The following is a 22,436-nucleotide window of genomic DNA, read 5'->3' on the forward strand; positions in this document are numbered from 1 at the left end:
CCTGAGGGATATCTAAACCAGAATTCATGAAGCTTTCCTACAGTAAGGACCTTATAAGAGTACAAGTTAAAGCCCACATTGCTGCTCGATGCATGCTTTGTAGTCTAGTGTATATTTCTCATGGGAACCAGGGCTATATGTAGTCACAGTGTGGTATGTAATTCCACGTACAGATTTTATGATCATGGAAAAAGTTGGCTCATATTAAAGGAAGGTTTGTTCGCTATTAGCTTTATAGCATCACATTTAGCCATAAAAATGAAACCACCAGGTCCAAAATATGAGAAAAAGGCAGAAACATTTTTCATTGGCCAGTCAGTGTTCACAGGAGCTGTGGGTATTGTAATAACGAGGAAATGGAAACATGTGGCAGCATCCAAACACAAACATGAGAGAGATGGAGAGGGAGAAAAACTAAAGAGAGTGGAAGGTGGTCTAGAAAAGTTACAGTGGCTTTTTCATTGGCACTATAGGTTCACACAAAAACACACTGTGTGCATAATGTACACTGACAAAACGCTATTTGCTATTTAACTTTCCACTGCAATGCAACTTATATAAAACATCAATGAAAATGTTATACTGCCTGTTAAAGGTGGTTGACCACCTCCAGTTTCTTTATGCTTTATTTATTCCAGTATAATCAGTATTATTGCTACAGACCAGACAAAATAGAGAACAGCGATTAAATAAGGAAACCTAAATCTTTATGGATCTTAGACTCTAAATGAGAGTTTTATTAAAGGCAAATGCATTTGGATGGTAAAGTCATTAAACCTATGGATAAAAGACTCAGAGGCAGAGCTTGGATTACCTATAAAACATAAATATGTTTGCCACAAGTGCCTAATTTGTTAATGATAAAAAAATTGACCTTTTAAAATTAGATTGTTCTAATTAAAATAATAATAATTTTCTAACATTTCTCAATTTACTAAACCTTTAATAATAAATATTTCTTGATTCTCTTACACCTATTCTGAGGTTAGCATTTTAAATTTAGGACTGTTAAAATGAGATAATTTAAACAAAAATGTTAAAATATATGTTTTACATATAAATATATTAAATAAGTTCAAATGTAGGTCATTTAAACATTTATGCTGAAATTCTCTATATATTTCTATAGAGTCAGATCTGCATACAGTGTATACAGTGTTCACTAATATTTGCACCCTTTATCTTTTGTTCAAAATCTTCACAAAAATACTCTGCTCTCATGGATGTCAAACAATTGCAAACACAACACAGGTTTATTTTTAAAATCCTGGTTAAATATAGGTGTGCAACAATTACTGACATCCCTATGACTTCATATGAGAAAAATATATTTGAAGTATATTCCCATTGATATATATATATATATATATATATATATATATATATATATATATATATATATATATATATATATATATATATATATATATTTTTTTTTTAGTATACCTGGGTGACTAGGAACAGGAGATTGTTTAACCATGACTTCCTGTTTCACAGGGGTACACAGTACACAGTCCCTAGTGTTGAATTAACATGCAGAGTGTTTATATAAGTCCACTGGACTCAAATGAACACTGTAGGGTGTAAATTCAACACTCTGGGTGTTAAATCAATACTGGCGATTTTGCTGTGTATATATATGAGTTAACACAGAGGCCAAATTCCCTTAGTCATTCATAACAGTGGGTAAGACCAAGGAATATAGCTGTGATGTGTGACAAAAGGTTGTTGAGCTTCACAAAATGGGAAGTGGCTATAACAAAACAGCACAAGCATTGTTAATGCCCATTTCTACCATCATTGCAGTTAATAAAAAGTTCCAGTCAACTGGAAATGTTATGAATAAATCTGGAATTGGACGTGTGTCTATACTGTCTCAACACACTGTCAAGAGGATGGTTCGAGTGGCCAACAAATCTACAAGGATCACAGCTGGAGAATTGCAGAAGTTTCCTCTTGGGGTCAGAAAGTCTTCAAAACTACAATTTTTGGAAAGTCACCTACATCACCACAAGTTTTTTTGGAAGGGTTTCATGAAAAAAAGCCTCTACTCTCATCCAAAAAAGTGTCTTCAGTTTGCCAGATACTACTGGAACTTCAAATGGGATCAGGTTCTATGGTCAGATGAAACCCAAGAGCTTTTTGGCAATAAACACCAGAGGTGGTTTTGGCGCACACAGAGAGGTAGCCATATGGAAAAGTACCTCATGCCCACGGTTAAATATGGTGGTGGCTCTTTAATGTTTTGTGGCTGTTTTTCTGCCAGAGGGCATGAACATTTTGTTAGGATACATGGCATCATGGACTCTATCAAATATCAACAGATATTAAATGAAAACCTGACTGCATCTGCCAGAAAGCTTAAAATGGGCCATGGTTGGATCTTCCAGCAGGACAGTGATCCAAAACATACATCAAAATCAACACAAAAATGGTTTACTGAAACAAAATCAAAGTTCTGCCATGGCCATCCCAGTCCTCTGACCTGAAACCCATAGAAAACCTGTGGAGTGAAATGAAGAGGAGAGTCCACCAGTGTGGACCTCGAAATTTGAAGGATCTTGAGAGATTCTGTATGGAGGAATGGTCTCAGATCCCTTGCCAAGTCTTCTCCAACCTCATCAGGCATTATAGGCGAAAACTCACAGTTGTTATCTTGGAGGGAGGTAGCACAAAGTATTGACTAAAAGGGTGCCAAAAATTGTTGCACACCTATATTTAACAAAGTTATTTTTTTGGATAAACCTGTATTGTGTTTGCAATTGTTTGATATCCGTGAAAGCAGAGTATTTTTGTGAATTCTTTGAGCAAAAGATCAAAAGGTTAAACAATAAAAACAATTTTTCATAGCATTCTTTGCTCATATTTACCAAGGGTGCCAATAATCAATTAGTGGAGGGCACTGTGTGTGTATATATATATATATATATATATATATATATATATATATATATATATATATATATATATATATATATATATTTTTTTATATATATATATATATATATATATATATATATATATATATATATGTAATCAATATTATGCTAATTAACCACAGAATTTTCTTTACCCATCTTTATCAAGGGTGCCAATAATTCCACAGATGACTGTATATAGAGAGCTAATGTATGTAGAGCTGATCACTCACCATATTCACATCTCTTGCCTGTGTAACCAGCTAGACATGCACAGTGATAGGAGTGAGAAGAGTCCAGTATACAGGTGCCATCATGCAGACAGGGGGAGGAGGTGCATGCTGCACAGTTTTTCATTGTAAAAAGAAAAAGTCCAACAACAGTTGGCATGTTTTAGTTGTAAATTATGGGTAGAAGGTAAGAATATCTGTATGATATGCACAAAAATGAATAAATTAAATGATAATTTGATTATTACTGCAAATGGGGCTGTTTTAGCTGATGGCATATGTGTAGTTGTTACTTAGATACCATACAGGCTAAAGTACAGAAAGGGTTTTTTTAAACAACTTACCTGAGTTCTCCTGAAAGATGGCAAACAACCCATCAAAAGTTTTGTAGCCATCAGAAACAAACAGTATGTGCAGGGAATTTCCAGTGCTATGGATCAGAGGGGGGCGTTCATTTCCACAGAATCGACCAATCACTTGAGAGTTTATATTGTCACCATCTCTGACTTCTACATAGTCATAACGACAACTGTGGTCAAATTCAACACTCAGCATCATGAATCTGTCACAAAGAGAGAGAGAGAGAGAGAGAGAGAGAGAGAGAGAGAGAGAGAGAGAGAGAGAGAGAGATTGATTTTAAAAGAGTCTGATTCTCAAGGCTCAAAATTGCGACCATTTTGGTCACATATGTTCCCGAAATTTAATCTGTGCGACCTCAAAATATATTTGGGAGTGTTTGTGTGAGTGAAAATAATTGTTGTGGTGTGAACGATTTTCATTTCTCTACAAAAAGATCGCTAATTACTGCACAGAATGTGCATGCTGTGAGCTTGTAGAGTAACCGATCCACCGTTCTGTCCAATGTTACATAACCAATTATACCTCATCTTTACATTCTTAACGTTAATGAAGATTTTAGATTGGTTACTATTAGCCGTCAATCACTCCCAGGGCTTGAATTTCAGCATGGGATTGCGGGGATTGCACATAATCTAAACCAATCCCGCAAAACTCTGCTTTATATTTCCAGCACAAGTGTATTCGCTTCATCTCAGATCAAATTATTAAATTAATCCACAGACACAAACAAATAAAATCAACACTTCAGGTAGTCTGTCTTTCTTTTAGAATTTAATTCCACAATTAGCGCTGTACCGCCCTTCTGTCTCGCGCTCTGTATGAGTGCAGCATCGGCCTGCTTCATATTGTCAATGCCGTGGTTTATGGGATTAATTTTCTTTCACAAGTATTGCGGTTGTACAAAAAAAATAAATGCAAAGCTATAAGAATAGCAAACAACGTGGTCACGCATCGAAAAATACTATGCGTGACTCAAAAATTTTTAAAAGTATTTACAATTATATTGCACAAAACTGAAACATTAATTCAAATTCATTAATTCATTCCTTGGTTATATTACTCTTTTTATTGTGCTCTCTGACATTTTCTGTTCATGTTTTCTTTTTTGAATGCTGTTTTTCCCATCGCGCTTGTTTCCACATTCTCCGCTTGGTTTTTCAAATGTTGCAGTTCGAGTTTCATGTAAATCAGGGCAGGCTTTAGTGTCACCACTGGTCTACTACAGCTCCTCCTCTAGACAATCAATCAAAAAGGGGAGTCGATGTCACTCCACTGCGACTCATGGCTGTTGTGTTCATAGACATACATAGATGCCACGTTGGCCGCTTTGATATAAAATACATATATTTTTGATGGTGCTCCTAACTTTTTCTAGTTAGGAGCACAAGTGCTACCAAGTAAAAAATGTTGTTTAATAATAGAGGTTGGTTATTAATAGGATGTTTAACTGTATGCCATTTTGACTCTCCTCATTATTCCACTGCTGTCATGCATCCACAAGATGTTATTTTCTTTAGCCACCTTTTAATTAAGAAAAATTGATACTTTGCTTGGGCATTTTACTTGAGTCACAAAGACCCCAACAAGGTCCTGCAAGGCATTAACCCATATTAACTCATTTCAGTTCCATGGAAATTTTCGTTTTACTAAAAGAAATCAAGCATACAGTGCAGTGTTTTCCTGAAGCACTTACACTCCTTTTCTTTTTTTTCTGTCACTCTTTTGTGTTCTCTCTTTTTTACTGTGATATTAAAGCTAATATTGAGTTACCATCCTAGTTAGCTAATATGTTAACTGCACCAAGAGCCATTCCTCATACTTTTCCAGTCCTGTGTTTTATGAGAGGTGAGAATGGTGCATTTTATTTTCGTTCTTTCATAAACACTGTCCCAAAGTCAGACCAGCATTCTTGAGTCTTGAGTTTATATGTTTTTCTACTTTTACCTTGTCTGCAAGAGACATTAAAGTGGTGAAAGAGCTATTAATTCATGATTTCAAGTTGAGGTCATGGTTGGGTTGAGAGCCTGTCAGGGAACAAGGCTGCAGTTGTTTCTGTATGCTTCTTATGGGACAATTGGTCATAAGTAAAATGAGCAAAGCAGGACAAATCTTAGTAATAACCAACAAGTTCACAACAATTTATATGATTTTATCCAGACCTGAACCTATTTTGTCATGAACCTGTTGTGACAGGAGTTGTGTTTTGATTACAAGTTCATATATTATACTGGTAACCAGGGGCGGATTTAGTGATTTGGGGGCCCTAGGCAAAATATAGGAATGAGGCCCTCATTTCAGTGTTTTAACATTGATATTTAAATTTTCAGCATACGTTATTTAGCATTAATAGCAATAATCAGGGGTGGACTGGAACCAAAAAGTGGCCCTGGACTTTCTGGCCCAGAGCAGACCACCACACCCGGCCCACAACATGCCACATCATAACACACCGGCTCATTGATGGTTAGACCAATTTTTAACACCAGTTACTAGCATAAAAATATAACACAATACAGAAACAATTGTAGATCTGCATCATCTGAACCATACCTTTTGGATATACAGGTTCAGGATGCTGAAGCTCAAACTTATCATTCCACAGGTTCAGTTTGTGATGGTAGAATTAAAAGACGCATATTTCGACATAAAGATATCGCCCCATTATAGGACGTTCCTGAGGTTCGCGTTTGGAGGCAATGTGTACCAATATCGATCAAAAGATGCAGGCTATTTGACGGTATCTAGAATAGTGAAGGCTACAGCAGGGGAAGAGCTTTCTCTTATAGAGCCCCACAGTTATGGAACAGTCTTCCAATTAGTGTTCGGGACTCAGATGCAGTCTCAGTGTTTAAGTCTAGGCTTAAAACGTATTTTTGTAAAACTTATAATCTTTTCTCTTCCTCTCTCCTTATGTCGAGCCACACACGATTTTATGGAGATACTAAAGATCCTGATCCTTTCTGCTCTCCGGACCTGCCTGATCTGTTTCGGATGTCCTACCTCTGGATGGAGCTCTCATCTACTCCAATTCCAGATTGCTGGGACTACGGCTGCTTCTAAGGCCGAACAGACTTCATATAAAACCATAATGAACTTTTTCACACTATCTGTTGTTACCCAGATGAGGATGGGTTCCCTTCTGAGTCTGGTTCCTCTCAAGGTTTCTTCCTCTTAACACCTTAGGGAGTTTCCTTGCCACCATCGCCACCGGCTTGCTTAATTGGGATAAATTCGCACTTTTAATATCTGTATACCGTGTTTATATATTTCTGTAAAGCTGCTTTGAGACAATGTCTATTGTAAAAAGTGCTATACAAATAAAATTGTATTGAATTGAATTGAATATCGGGTTCTTACTTTTGGACTAGCTTTATCCCCTCGCACCTCCACAATGTGCATGGATGCCTTTCTGGCTCCCTTGAGACTCCAGGGCATCCGTGTTCTAAACTACCTGGATGACTGGTTAATTATAGCATGATCCAGGGAACTGGCGATTCAACATCGAGATTTTGCTCTGAAATTCATCAATTGAAAGGTTACCATGTGTTAGTTGTGACAGACAACACAGTGGTGGTCTCATATATAAACCACAAGGGTGGATTACGTTCGCACTCCCTGTTCTGGCAGGCACAACTAATTATTCTTTGGGTGCAGGGAAAGTTTTTGCTAGTGAGTGCAATGTATATTCTGGGCAACTGGGGCAGACATCCTGTTGAGGCAGGGGCTGAGGCCCAGGGATTGGAGGCTCCATCCACAAGTGGTGGAGTGCATATGGTGGAGGGTCGGCCAAGCGGATGTGGTTGCCTCTGTGCTGTGGTCCTCACTCCTTCCGCACCATTGGGACTGGACACCATAGTGCACACATGGCAGAGGTCAGGTCTATACAGTTTTCCCCTGATTGCTCTGCTCTGACAAGTTCTAGCAAGAGTTCGCCAAGACTGTCTACATCTGCTGCTAATAAAACCTTATTGGCCAGCTCGAATATGGTTCTCAGAAATAATATCCTTGCTAGATGGCACCCCTTGGGAGATTCCTGTCTGCAGGGATCTACTGTCTCAAGCCGGAGGACTGATTTTTCACCCTCGGCTGGAACTATGGAAACTGTGGGTCTGGCCCCTGAGGGGCACTAGCTCATAGATTCTGGTATCACAACTAAGGTTGTATAAACCATGTTGAATGCTAGAGCACCATCCACAAGAAAATTTTATGGCGACTTTTTGTCTCATGCTGTGTGGAACATCAGTTAGACTGTTAATCTGTGCAAAAGTTACAGTCCTGGAGTTCTTACAAGGATGTTTCTGAGTAGGTTTGGCTCCTTCTACAAATAGGGTCTATTTGGTTGCCATTTCAGCCAGCCACACCCCTATTGATGGAACCTCTGTCAGGCAACATCCTCTAACATCGAGGTTTATGTGTGGTGTCAGGTGGCCGAGGCCCATCTGCAGACCACGTATACCTTCCTGGGACCTTTCTGTGGTCCTGGAAGTTCTGTCAGGTGCCCCATTTGAGCCCTTAGAGTCAGCCTCAAAGAAGCTTCTGACTCTAAAGGCCGGTCTTTCTGCTGGCCCTGACATCTCTCAAGCGAGAAGGAGATCCACAGGCTCTCTCTGTTGGCCCTTCCTGCCTTGACTTTGCCCCTGGATTAACCAAGGCCTTCCTATATCCTAGGCCGGATTATATATTCCTAAAGTGCCTACATCTGCTGCCCAGCCACTAATGTTGCAGACTTTCTGCCCTCCTCTGTTCCTCACACCAGAACAAGAGAAATTGTACCTATTATGTCCAGTAAGGGCTCTCTGTACTTATGTCCACTGCTCTGGCCAGTAGCATAAGTCGGAGCAGCTGCTGGTCTGCTTTGGTGGCAACAGTAGAGGTGATGCTGTGTTGAAGCAGTGCATCTCTAATTGGATAGTGGAAGCAATTTCTATCGCTTATGAGGCGCACAGTCTCGCTACACCTCTGGGTATAAGGGCTCATTCCACTAGGGGAGTCGCCTCCTCGAAGGCTTTGTCCGAAGGGGTACCCTTACAGGATGTGTGTGCAGCGGTGGGGTGGTCTACGCTGCACAAGTTCATTCAATATTACAGCCTGAATATACATTCCACCCCGGGCTCAAGTGTCTTGCAGTGATCCTCAGGGTTGGAACTTTTGAACAGGCCATACCCTCAGTATGATGGAATGGGTATTTTCGTTCTCACAGCGTGAAGCTCACGCAATGTTGAGTTCCCTTTGAAAGGGAATGTCTGGGTTACGCAGGTAACCCTGTTCCCTGAGAAGGGAATGATACATTTCATAGCTTTGTCATACCGGGGCATGCCTGTGAAATGCATCATTGCTTCATATAATAGAAGCTGATGGCACAGTTCACAGGTGCCATTTTTATATCTACATAGATATAATAGATGTATATAGATACTTAATTGCTCTTAATTGCCACATCACCTGATCATGGCAGGCCTATAAATAGGCATGATGTTACACAAGCTTCAGATACAGGTCACACGCGAGGGCGCTTCCCACAGTGTGAAGCTCACGCAATGCCTCGTTCTCTTCTCATGGAACAGGGTTACACTCCTAACCCAGACATTTTCAAATGAAAAAGCTGAGCCTTTTCACTCGATGACAGCTGGAGGTAGATGTACAGGTAGATAACACTTTGTAATGTAGTAAGAAATCAGATGCAGGGAAAGTTTCAATATTACAGAAACTACAGAAAACAAGAATTTTGTCTTTAACTTAGACAGATGAATTATGCAAAATATGTCTATGAACATGCAGTTGCAACATGTTATTTAGGTAGTATAATAGTCTATTGTGCTTTCATCATACCTTTTTGTGCAGCAATCTGGCAAAACCCCTTGTATCACTATGTCTGAATTCTGGAAAATAGCTAAAACTGCAATTTCCAAATTATGCAATAGAGAAACATACTTCAGTTCAGAAAATCTTGTAGTTTTCAGAACTATATACAGTAGATAGTCAAAATTTCTCCAGGTGAAAAGTTTTTTTCCAGGCTGCCACACCTTCAAGATACCATAATCTTCTCCTGTATAAGAGTTGAATGAAAGCATACCACTCACAGAAATCTACACAATACACATTCAAGTGTGATTCAAGTGCACTGACCTCCTTTGCAACTGAGTCTGTTATACTCTGTGCTACTGAATCTTTCATCCAACATTTGGAATCAGCAAATGAGTCGTTATATGCTGGGTCCTGTTTCAAGTGTTTAATTGCTTTCTGGGCAAACACTACTTTCCTCTGACCGTCCCTGCAGTACAGAAAAACTCCAATACAAAGGGAAACATGTCCTTGTGACCATAATTTAGCAGGACACTGCCCTTGGTTTTTTGAAAATTGGGCTTTTCAAAGCATACAGTATAGCTCATTACAGGATGTGGTCACACACTTTTAGTCAAGCACTCACCACACATATTTAGAGCATTGCAGAAGTGGATTAAAATAATGTTGCTCTAAGCCACAAAGACTTCTGATGTTTTTTCTATCACTGTTCTTATATTTTTCCTTTTTCTTGGAAAAAATGGACACTATATCGGGGGGCATGGTGACTTAGTGGTTAGCGTGTTTGTCTCACACCTCCAGGGTTGAGGGTTTGATTCCCGCCACGGCCCTGTGTGTGCAGAGCTTACATGTTCTCCTTGTGCTTTGGGGGTTTCCTCCAGGTACTCTGGTTTCCTCCCCAGTACAAAGACATGCATTGTAGATGCATTGATTGGCATGTCCAAATGTGTCCGTAGTATATAAATGAATGTGTGTGTGATTGTGCCCTGCAATGGATTGGCGTCCAGGGTATCCTCCACCTTATGCCCCATGCCCTGCAGGTTCCCTGAGGCCCAGTAAGGATAAGCGGTACAGAAAAATGGATGGATGACCATTATATCATCTTATCTTGCACATTAATTCACTTTGTTAAAGTACAAATGTGAAGATGTCTCATATCATAGTGTATGAAACTTAGGTGGAACCAGTAATGTACACCAGTGACCTGCCTTGGTAGCAGACAGGAAAATAGAAATGGAGATCATAGTGAAAAATCACAACCTGGAATGAGCCCATGCTCTAACCTGTCTGCTTTGTTAAGGGAACACAGCTGGGAGAGTGACACAACCATTTTAAATGTGCCTTAAATGTCCAGACACACTTTGCTACTCATTAGTCATTATTGTTGTAGGGATCAGACACAGCCAGTCATGGTAAACACTTAGAGTGCCCAGCCAGCAAGGCTTAGTTTGAGCATTCCAGTAGTCATAACTTTCCATTAGCCAGAATTATCTCTGCCAGAATGAAGTAATGTCATAAAAGAAAATACCCTAATTCCATTTACAGGTGGCTCAGCGACTGTTGTGAAATCCATCACTGTTTTGTGGTGCTTCATAAAGCAAAGTGGTGTAATTTGCCACAAGTCCATGTGTCTTGATGATAGGACAGTATTGAATAATCTACTCTTTTTACAGATTCAACATAATTTTAATGTGCAGTAAGAAAACTAATGTGAGTAAAGAAAACTCGCTCATCTTGCCATTTTGATGATGCCAGGATTAATTTTTTATGTAATCCAATCTCTCTAATGTTACAGACCTGAGATGTCATTATACAGTGGCTGCCCAATGATGTTGAAGAGCAGTTTCTGTGACATGTATGAGCGCTATTCTTCACTGCCCAGTGTTCTGATTGAACACACCAATCAAATGCATGCAGTCACTGACACTTTAAAAGAGACTCTCAGTCACAACAGTAACGTAAAGTGTACACTCAGTTGCCAACCTGTAATCTGTTTGCTAATCTTGTTTTGCCTTTATTTATAGTTTATTGATTTACATTTCTGCCTCTTTCAGTCTGTTTGCTCATCACCTGACCTTTGCTTGTTTTCTGACACCGAACCTGTCTATCTTATCGACTTGGATTTGTTTGCTTGTGTTTTAAAAAACTGGTTAACCTGCAACTGCATCCATCTTCACCTCCATTACATGACATAGACAGAAATGTAGATAATGAATTTTTTTTTCAGGGGCTGAATATCTTATGGTATAAAAAAAATTATTAATTCAGAGGAAGAAGCCTTTATTGGTCACATATACATTACAGCGCAGTGAAATTCATTTCTTTGCATATCCCAGCTTGTTAGGAAGTTGTTAAGTTTATGTGAGGCATTCTTTCTTTCTATCTTTCTTTTTTTCTTTCTTTCTTTTTTGAAGAGAGAACTTGGCCACATTTCAAATCTAATTGATGACTTCTTGTCTAAACGGTCTAATGGTTCTCTGTAATAAACTGCAGGCTATAAAATGACATGCAGCACACTTTAAGCAGTTTATAAGAAGATAAATGCAAAAGCTGAACCTTATTTATAAGACAAATGATTTTTTTCATCAGCACAATCTATTAACCATTTAGAGATCTTCGACTTGATTTTTGCTGCCAAAGATTTGTTTTTAATTATTTGCAGATGCAGAATCATTTAAGCTCCTGTCAAACATGGAAAGATTAATGCAAATACTCAATTGACTGGCAATCCAGTGTGGTTCCCAGTAAATTATCAGGCTCCCATGTTGGACAGAGGTCAACACATTACCTGAAAAGTAATGACGTTTTGTTGACTATTTATCGAGGGATGCACAGACATCTTTTAAGGTGATTTTAAAGCACTCCGAAGCTAGAACATGGAAAACCATACAGTCAACAATGAAGAAGAACAGGAGAAATTACTGAAAATTTGAATGGTGTCGAAACGACGGTGCCATTAGCCATATATTTTGAGGACAAATTATTCTTTTAAGAGGTAAAGCATTTCTGATTTCCTGGGTTTTGTGATCAAATAGTTAGCAGCATTGTCTTTGTAATTGCTATTATTACATAAATTACATACATTTAACGAGTTATATTGGAAAATATACAATATGAAGTGATTGAACAGCAGTAAAGGATGTGAATTTATATGATTGTATAGAGAACAGAGGTGGTTTGTACATGAGCAGTTTGTGGCAAAAGTTTAGAGATGCTTACTTGAGTTCTATAGTGAAAGGCTGATTAACCTGCAGGATCCACTCACAGCGGGCATTAGTGGGGTAACTTTCCAAAACCAGATGACCTTGCCTCTTCTTGATCACACCACCACATGCTACAATGTAGATATATATACATCTCCATCAATTTGTTCATCCACTCATTGATTTTCATTTACATTTTCTAGCAATATCATTTGTAGGTATCAGTACAGTATATGGTCTTTAAATGTCTTTTAACTTACAACTGACACAAAATTTCACTGATATTGCCACAGGCACTTTGCAGATATCATCAATGTGTCAGGTATCTATGAAAGATTGACATGTGAGACATGGATGGGAGTAGAGCTTACTCAGACAGTCACCACCAGACCACCCAGGACGGCACTCAGCACAGTATTGGCCCTTGATGAAGAAGTCGTCCCTCGGCCCCCATGTCCCATTATTGCACCGCTTGCAGTTTTCAAATATGCTGCAGCCTTTGACAAGAGGAAGGAGAAAACAGTCAGAATGAAAGAAAGGGACTGTTCAATGTTCAAGAAATTATAAAGCTATGTGGTAATTTGGCTTTTATCCATGCCTAACAGGCTTCGCCCCATGCGCACATAAGTATATAAGCTGATAAATGTATTACAGTTGAGCTAATTGAGAAGGAACTTCCTGAACTAGACATTTTCACAAAGCTCTGGAGAAATCCTGCCAGTAGAGATGAGCTTTACATAAAGAATGAGAAACATTAAAATGTATGTAAGGAGTATGGAGTATCAGAACAGTACAAGTAGCTCTATGACTACGTCACTGTGCAGTTAGAGTCCTCACTTTATGAGGATATTATTTTTTAAAGACATTTTGCTTAACATTTTGGTAGTAAAACAGTTGCCTAGGTATGAATCTAACTATGAACATCTGGTATTTGTGAACACCCACTCTCTCTCTCACTCTCTCTCCCACACACACACACACATTATATATATATATATATATATATATATATATATATATATATATATATATATATATATATATATATATATATATATATATATATAACAACTTAATGTTAAGATGTTGTTGAGATGTCTGTTTTCCCTGTATACACCCTCACTGGGTTCAAGAACAAAACAAGCAAAAACAGCACAAGATTGATAGAAAATCCTGTATTGTGTCATATGGGTTTTCACACTGAGCCATCACAATCAATTTCCCTTCACTTAATGACCCGGAATGTTTCCTTTGCCTCCAGTTCCACACAGTCATGACAGTTTAGTTGAGGTGTAATTGCCAAATCAAATATCTAAGGAAACACTATAGACCTTGTTCGAGAAAGATCAATGAGATGAAAGTCTACAGAGGTGCACAGTTTATGAAGTTTCACAGGCTGAAGATGGCCATGGGAGTTTGGAACAGGACACTGGGGTGTAAAAGATATCCTGATGTCAAAGGCAGAGATAGAAAGTCATTAGAGACTTGGTTAAATTTCAATAACAGCATGTCCACAAGGGTTTTATTCTTCTCATATCACAACAATTTGTCAGCAATTATAACCTTAGGGCATACCTTTTATCTATATATAGTCACATTTAATGCTGTGGAATGTCTGTGGAAGAAGGAACATCTGTTTCTGATCACTTACTTTCTAACATATCCCCATATCAATATTTTTTTGTTTGTTTGTTTGTTATAAGACATTATTGCAAAGTGTCTGCCATAAAATTCTCTGTGAATTTGCTGTTACTGTAGCAACTGCAATGTATTAGAATGAGTGCATTAATATGACCTGTGGTTTGCCTTGCAGCCAGAACTACTGTCAGAGCTGCTATTATAAATAATAAATCAAAACCTTCTGACCAATTAGATTCAAGAATTCAACAGCACTGTTTTATAAGTAAGAAATAAATGTTCCACCAACATCGTGAAAATAATTAACAATGAGGTGCTGTGGTGCAGCACTACTGCAAAGTTTATTCTAATATAATAGAAATCCCTGAAGCTTTAATTCCATTTCTACCATAGCAATTTGCAACAATTACACAATTTATGTATTAAAGACTCGAATGACATTTTCTTTTTATCCATATATAATAACATTTAATGTGGAATGTTCACAAAACAAGTTACTTTCTGTTATCGCTTACTTTATAACAGCTATAAACAGTCATTCCCTCAGCAGCCTCACTTTTTTTTCTCTTTCCCTTGAAGTTATTATACAACAAACACAGCTTGTCAAGTTAGTGAGAAACCGCAAACTGTAAAGCATTACATCTTGAGAACTTTCTTTGAGACAGAAACTTTTAAGTTAAAGCTTTAAAGTTAGAGCATGTGGAACCTCCTTCCATGAATGTTAAGAAAGAGTTCTCTTCATAGAAAGCGTTACCATAGCAATCATTATACATTCTTGTTGTTATTGTTAAATAACAATACTTAGTTTCTTTTTGGCTTAAAATATGAGCGTCCTCTTTATAGCATGTTAGAACGAGGACATAAAAATTCCTATGATTTGCCTTGACTTCTATCAGAGCTGCTGTTACATAAAATTGTTAAATAAAAAATAAAAAAGCACCTTCTGACCAATCAGAGTCGAGAATTAAAACTGCTGTGGTATAAAGGTATAGTATCTGATCTATAAGACACACACATACACACACATTTCTAAGAGGCCTGACTTACCTGGATGGATGATGCAGGGGTCACATTCATGGCGAGCGTTTCTGCAGCATGGAACAGCATATCCCACTTGTGTACCCTGAAGAGGGCATTTACATCGGATCACATCATATTCGCAGCATCCTCTACACATTACATTCCACTCAGGCCCAGGGCAAAAATTATACAGATATCTGTAATCTGAAAGACAAAATGGATTACTGTATTAACATATTATTCTATTTAGTACATTTGTGAAGAGTTTCTGAGCTTAAATTTTTGAGACCCTGAGGGCTGCTTTTCCACACACACACACTGAGATTTGGACTAAAATGGGATGTTTTATTCAGTTTTTGATTGTTATTACAGTAAACCTGTAAGACTGTCTTAATATTTTTAACATGACCTCACTGCTACAAATCATCTCTTTAGTGTTAGCGAACTGTAAATGTTGCAGGAATGATTTAGTGCAGTCTAATAACTTGTACTTTTATGAGTCAGCATTTGAAGTTTGAGTTTTATGCATCCATCCATCCATCTTCTATACCGCTTACTCTTTTCAGGGTCACGGGGAACCTGGAGCCTATTCCAGGAAGCATCGGGCACAAGGTGGGATACACCCTGGACAGGGTGCCAATCCATCGCAGGGCACACTCACATACACATTCACACACCCATTCATATACTACGGACACTTTGGACATGCCAGTCAGCCTACCATGCATGTCTTTCAACTGGAGGAGGAAACCGGAGTACCCGGAGGAAACCCCCGCAGCACGGGGAGAACATGCAAACTCCACACAAACTCCCACAGGGCCACGGTGGGAGTTTGAGTTTTAACCCAGAAAAAACTAATTTGTTTCTCTATTAGTTAATAAAATCCAGTGATGCACAGTAGCATGTCCTTATATAGTTTCCTCACACAAGTGACAATAGATGTGTTTTCATGAATATCTGACAGTTTTGACCTTATGGGGATATTTGGCTGATCCCCACAAGGAAAGCTGTGTGTGTGTGTGTGTGTGTGTGTGTGTGTGTGTGTGTGTGTGTGTGTGTGTGTGTGTGTGTGTGTCCAGCTTATCAGGGATGTCAGGCATTTTCCAAGGAATAACCTCAAAACAAAAAAACAACAACACAAAAAACCTCTTACTCCAGGAATTGCTTCTCTGGTAATAAACTAAATTAAATCTAAATATCTGTTTATCCATGATCTATTTCTGCATGTCAAAGAGTGAGATGGGAAATCTCAGACGCTGAAGCACACGGCCTGCCTTATGTAACCTGGAGTTTAAATGTCCTCAGCTGAGAGGTGGAAACTCAGCCATGGAATGAGAAAACAGAGAAAAACAGAAGCTTTGATTTGCAGCACTGAGCAGTTCTGCTCAGCTCACTGCTCACATGCTCCACATCTCCCATGGCAACATCCTCGTACCATGTTGTTATTGTTGTTGTGGTGCAAACTGGGAATTCTCCTTTTGGCAAACAGATGAATTATGATTCATCACAGATTATACTTGTGCAGTGCGGGCATTCAGCTGAAGTGAATCCATGTTGTCACGTTATTTCTGTGTAAGAAAGAGAACGTTAGCCAACTTTAGATCCAAACACTGCTAGCAGTTCATCATGACTCAGATGTCAGTAATCACAGTCTTCTGGAGAAAAACAGCACAGACTATTAAAGAACATACCAAAACAGAGGCAGGACCAGGCCCATGTTAAAACCTTTTAGGGGCTTGTAGGGAACATGCAAGGCTCTCACCACATAGATTACATGAAATAAAATGGAGTCATCATTTTAACAATCATTAAATTGAATGGGTTATATTTAGAAAAGGAGTGTTTAAAATTCCATATAGATAGTAAAACAGCCTTTATTGTCTCATATAGAAGTACAGTACAGTGAAATTCTTTTGACTTTTCTTATTCTTGTGTGTAAGGAAGTTGGGGTCAGAGCTCAGGGTAAGCTATAATACGTAACCCCTGGAGAAGAGAGGGTTAAGGGCCTTACTCAATGGCCTAACGGTGGCAGCTTGAAACCGACATGGCATTATAGTCCACACGTTATCTGTAATCATATAATTTAAGATATAAATAATAGCTCTGCCACTGCCATTATTATTCTGCCTTTTAATTTAACTAAATAGCCAAATAAGTACATTTTAAGTCCATTCTGCAAATTTAACTCACTCATTATAGATACTTCATCATTAAAGCAATTGCTTGCTGGCAATTTAAGCGTTTAAAGAAGATTATAAGAAGTTAAGAAGATTAAAGAAGTCTGCCTTCTATTTCTATTTATTTTAGTTTCTTCCAGATCTATCAAAATAAACAGTAGCATTCTTGTGTTCTACAGAATTATTGTCATTAGCATTTTAAAGAGGCCAATGAGGAGGAGATCAGAAACCAAACTTTTTTTTTTATGCATTCAGTTTTATGTGATAGTGACCAAGAAACCAAATTATTATTATTTTTTTAACTTTCTGAAAAATCAATGTGACTTTTATGTTCATTTATTATTTTTGTATCAGAGCTGTCATCGGGACTCAAGTGGTGCACAGGTCATAACATGAACTTTTTTTTTTTTTTTTTTTTAATGATCTATTGTTTCTGTATGAAACAACAAATGTAAACTACAAGACTAGACATACAGTGTATGGCCAAAAGTATGTGCACACCTGACCATCACACCCATATGTGGACCTTCGTTAAACTGTGGTCACATAGTTGGAAATATACAACTGTATAGAATGTCTTTTTATGCTTTAGCATTAAGATTTCTGGCTTCATTGGAACTAAAGGTCTCAAAACCTGTGCCTGTGTGACAGTGGCAATATGTTGAGAAATGTCATTTTACAACTGACATTTCTGAACATATTGCCAACCCTTCCTAGTATGGGCTTCTCATCTCTTGCACATCAAAAACCAAAAATACATATTACACATATAGAGTACATGCATGTTATTTTAAGAGAATATAGGAATTACCGTATATAGTTGAATACTGTAAAGTATATAGTACCACTCAGTTTTAGCTCCTCCCTTCCCCATCCCCCTCCCCCCTCCAAGATTAAAACTATAATGTGAATGGACTGTTGGTCATTATCTTGAGCAGGAGAATAAGTGTATCTAATCCAGCATGTTATCTAAGATCTGTCTGGAGGACACTCTCTTAAGACCAGGTGGAAAAACTATGTGCGTGTGAGTGCTATGGGGTTTTATGTTCCTGTTACTAAGATGCTACTTAATGTACACAATGGGTGTGTGAGTCCTTTATAGGCTCTTAGGCACTCTGTGGTTTAAATAATAATGTTAATATTTATGGAACTTAAGGAGAGGAAGAAAGTCTCAACTGGCTTCCTTACAAGGCAAAATGCAAGACAAGAACATTGATCAAATAAGTGTGATATTATGCATCATAAATGATAGCATCCTATCAATATTCTTTAACTTCCTGTTGATGTGCATTCTATTTATAAAGCACAGTAATTATTCATATAATACTGTATGTAATGAAAGGCTCACTAATATATACCAGTCATAGATACTTACTTCTATTTATTTATATTTTTATGCCTGTATGTCATTAACAACTTATTAAATATATGTACTTAAGAGATATCCCAAAAGGTCTGTGCGTTGAGAAGAATGTGCACAATACTTGCCGCTGTTTTAGGGACCCTTTATGTGGTTTCCTTTGACTAGTTTCACACTCATTAAGGTTAATTATTTCAAACATCTATATGTTAAGTAGACACAAAGCATTAACTAAAGACTTCTGTGTTGAAGCTGTTATTTTTTATTATTATTATTATTATTATTATTATTATTATTATTATTATTATTATTATTATTATTATTAGTCTCTATTATGAAAGTCATAGCCAAAGTCAACCTTTACCAGAGAACAAGCAAATGTCAAACTGTAGCAAAGCCATATGCTCTGTGAATATGAGTAAAATATGCTACCCTAAATTAGTTTTTTAAATAAACTGGTTGAGTATATCGTTAACTGGAGACAGTGTAAAGAGGAGTTCTGCACATCTGCAACATATAGAAATGGTTAACTTTATGACCTTCAGAAATAAAGCTGAAATGTATAGACCTTCTGGTCATAAAATCATGCATGTGTCACTGCACCCCTGCCCATCATTATCTGAAAGCAGTTTTACATTTTATAATGTAATGGTTAATATTTATGCTAGCACACACACCTTCAGGCAGGCATCCACCAACACCTGCAAAATGCGACCAGATTATAGAGCTGCCATATTTTACATCTCCGAAAGCATGAAGAAAGCATGACAAAAGCATGAGGAGTCCGTGTGCATGTACACGCATGTGTGTTTCACTTATTATAAACTAATTAGATATTTTTGGAAAGAGGCATTATTTGCCCACATAATGAGGGAAAGGGTTTGAGGGTTTGAGAGAAAATATTGTTGAAAATACTTTGAAAAAGAATTTGGCAAAAACTCAAAAAAAAAAAAAAAAAAAGAAAGAAAGAAAGAAACCCCACAACAATAATTTAATATATATGGAACATAAATACAGCTCACCAACTCACACCAGACTAACATTTAAGTAAACATTTTATAGACTTTGTTTAATACATTTACATTTATTCATTTATCAGATGCTTTTATCCAAAGTGACTTACAAATGTGGAAATACATGCAAAGCGATATATCATGCAGAAAACAATACAAGTAGTTCTACCATACAAGAGCTTTTAATTGAGTTCTAGAAAAGCAAAGTGGGCAGAGTAGAGGTGTAAGTCCCAGAGTAAGGTTTTTTATAGGGGTTTGTTACGTGTTCACGGAAGAGGTGGGCTTTTAGCTGTTTTTTGAAAATAGTGACAGATTCTGCAGTCCGGATTGAGGTTGGAAGTTCATTCCACCACTGAGGGACAGATAGTATGAAGGTTCTGGAAAGGGACCTTGAGCCATGCTGAGTAGGCACTACTAATCGCTGGTCATTAATCAATCACAGATTATTGTTGACCTTTTTTGACTCTCATTCACATTAACCTTGTTTTCATTCCAGCCTTGTATCTTCTTTCTCTTTCTCTCTCTCTCTCTCTCTCTCTCTCTCTCTCTCTCTCTCTATCTCTCTCTTCATAGTTAATTTCCTCATTCTGTGCCAAGACAACCCAAATGTTCTGTGCACATTCCACATTCCAGTCTTCAGATTCCAGCACATTCATGCAAATCTCTCTTTTAACTTTACTGGATTGTATAATTGCTATCTACTTTTTCCTTTCCAGATGTGCACTGCTTAGCTCTAACCAGTATCTGTAGAAGGAACGGGAAGCCTCTCAAATATCTCTCAAAACTCTCTTCCAAACTCATGCCACCAAGGAAGTGAACGCTATTAGCTGCCGCGGTTCCTGGGCGACAATTGTTTTAAATCTATGTTAAACTTATTTTAGTATTTTTTAAGCTAAAACGAATTTGGCTTATGTTCTTAAAATTGCACGCACTTATCTTTGGAAAAATCCAACTATATTTAGTTAATTCTGCAATTTCACCTGTTCTGTGTTTGGCTAACTGTTTTCCCTGTTTCCTCACGATGATCTGTCTATGGTCAGCTAACAGTGAGGTTCTATGTGATGTTTCCATTGAGTATCTTGAACTGGATGATTTTATCAATCATTTTTAAGCCTGCTGCATTGGTACTTCAATATACAGCAGAAGAACTTTTTCAGCTGTGATTTTATTGCTATGAACCTATTCCAGATTTCCATCATTACAGGACATTTTTATCCGTAAATTCCTCATTGTAAATACATTCACTGTGGGTCAAGATGGAATTACAATTTCAATCATTCGAACTCCATACGGTCTTTCTGGTCATTCCATTCGCATCCGACAAACATTGGGACGAACTGTGGAGTACTCTGTGCTGGCCCACCTAGGCAGTTCAACTATTGCCATATCTACTAAGAACACTCTTACTTTTGGATTATTCAATATCCATTCAATCAACAACAAAGCACCAATGGTTTTGGATCTACTGAAGGATTGTAAGTTTGACTTATTCTGTTTAACTGAGACATGGCAGCAACAAAATTCCCAGGTTTTGTCTATGCTTGCCAACCCCATGTCTTGGGTCGAGGTGGTGGTCTTGCGATGCTTTACAATAAGAAATGGAAGGTGTCCACCATATATGTACCTTCTTAAGTTACTTTTGAATCCATGGTTTTACAAGTTAATGGGCCTATACCTACTATTATAACTACTGTATATCATCCTCCTAAGGCTAATACTAATTTTTTAACTGAACTTTCAGCTTGTTATGTTCTATTTTTTTTCTATGTTTGGTGATCTTAACATACATGTCGACAAGGCAAGTGCCACTGATACTAAATATGTTTTATCATGCTTGGACAGCTTTGAACTGAAACAATTTATTGCTTTTCCAACTTTTCCAATATAAAAGATCATACACTTGATCTTATTTGTTGCACTGGAATAACACCTTTAAATTTTAGTGCACTTGACCTGTCTATATCTGACCATAAATTGGTGTCTTTTAGTGCCAATTTAGCTGATCAAAGATTGTTCCAAGTCATACTATTTCATTTTGTAACATTAAGAATATTGATTTATCTGTTTGTTTGTTTTTTAATGAAGTTAATGACCTGTTGAACATACTATTTAGTCTGGATGAATTGGTTTCTCAAGACAATGACCGATTGCAGAATATCTTGGACGTTGTTGCGCCTGTGAGAACTCGGACTGTTTAATTTGCTCATATTGCTCCCTGGTATCTCCTGAAGTACATCAGTTAAAAGCAAAATGTCGTCTACTGGAATTTTTACATTTAAGGTCTGGTCTTATTGTACACAAGCAAATATATGATAAACACATCAGACACTATAAGGAAGCACTTTGTACGGCTAAAGGCCTGTTCACACGGGAAGTTTTTTGTAGCGTGTTAAATGGTCCGTTTTTTTGCCACTTTTTTTGTGTTCACACCCAAGCATTAAATGCAAGCGACACACTGGATGAGAGTGCAAATTCACTCCCTGACAGTAGATTGCGCTTATTGAAAAGCAGAAATAGGCCGGAACACAAGGTTGTGACGCTGCACAACTTTTCGTTTCTGACACACACTTATCACTGAGAATAAGAAGATATTTATATATATATATAAAATATTCCTTACCACAACAACTTCATTTTATCAACATTCTTGTAGTTGCTGTGGCATTTATCATAAAGCTCTCGGAGTTCAGACACCAAAGACACCAGCAGCTAAAC

General features: G+C 37.7%; 1 protein-coding gene across 2 annotated transcripts in view; it reads right to left on the bottom strand.

The window, feature by feature from the left end:
* pamr1b (peptidase domain containing associated with muscle regeneration 1b) overlaps positions 1–22,436 on the bottom strand; it is a 38,863-nt gene that overhangs the window by 10,530 nt on the left and 5,897 nt on the right. For both annotated transcript variants that reach the window (XM_047159891.2, XM_017486153.2), the window contains exons 2-6: positions 15,199–15,375; positions 12,885–13,010; positions 12,530–12,644; positions 3,493–3,710; positions 3,152–3,259 (exon numbers count right to left, since the gene is read on the bottom strand). In XM_047159891.2, the coding sequence (XP_047015847.1) occupies positions 3,152–3,259; positions 3,493–3,710; positions 12,530–12,644; positions 12,885–13,010; positions 15,199–15,375 (744 nt within the window). The remainder of the gene's footprint in view (positions 1–3,151; positions 3,260–3,492; positions 3,711–12,529; positions 12,645–12,884; positions 13,011–15,198; positions 15,376–22,436) is intronic.

The sequence above is a fragment of the Ictalurus punctatus genome, chromosome 14 (assembly GCF_001660625.3).
Source record: "Ictalurus punctatus breed USDA103 chromosome 14, Coco_2.0, whole genome shotgun sequence".
NCBI classification, from domain to species: Eukaryota; Metazoa; Chordata; class Actinopteri; order Siluriformes; family Ictaluridae; genus Ictalurus; species Ictalurus punctatus.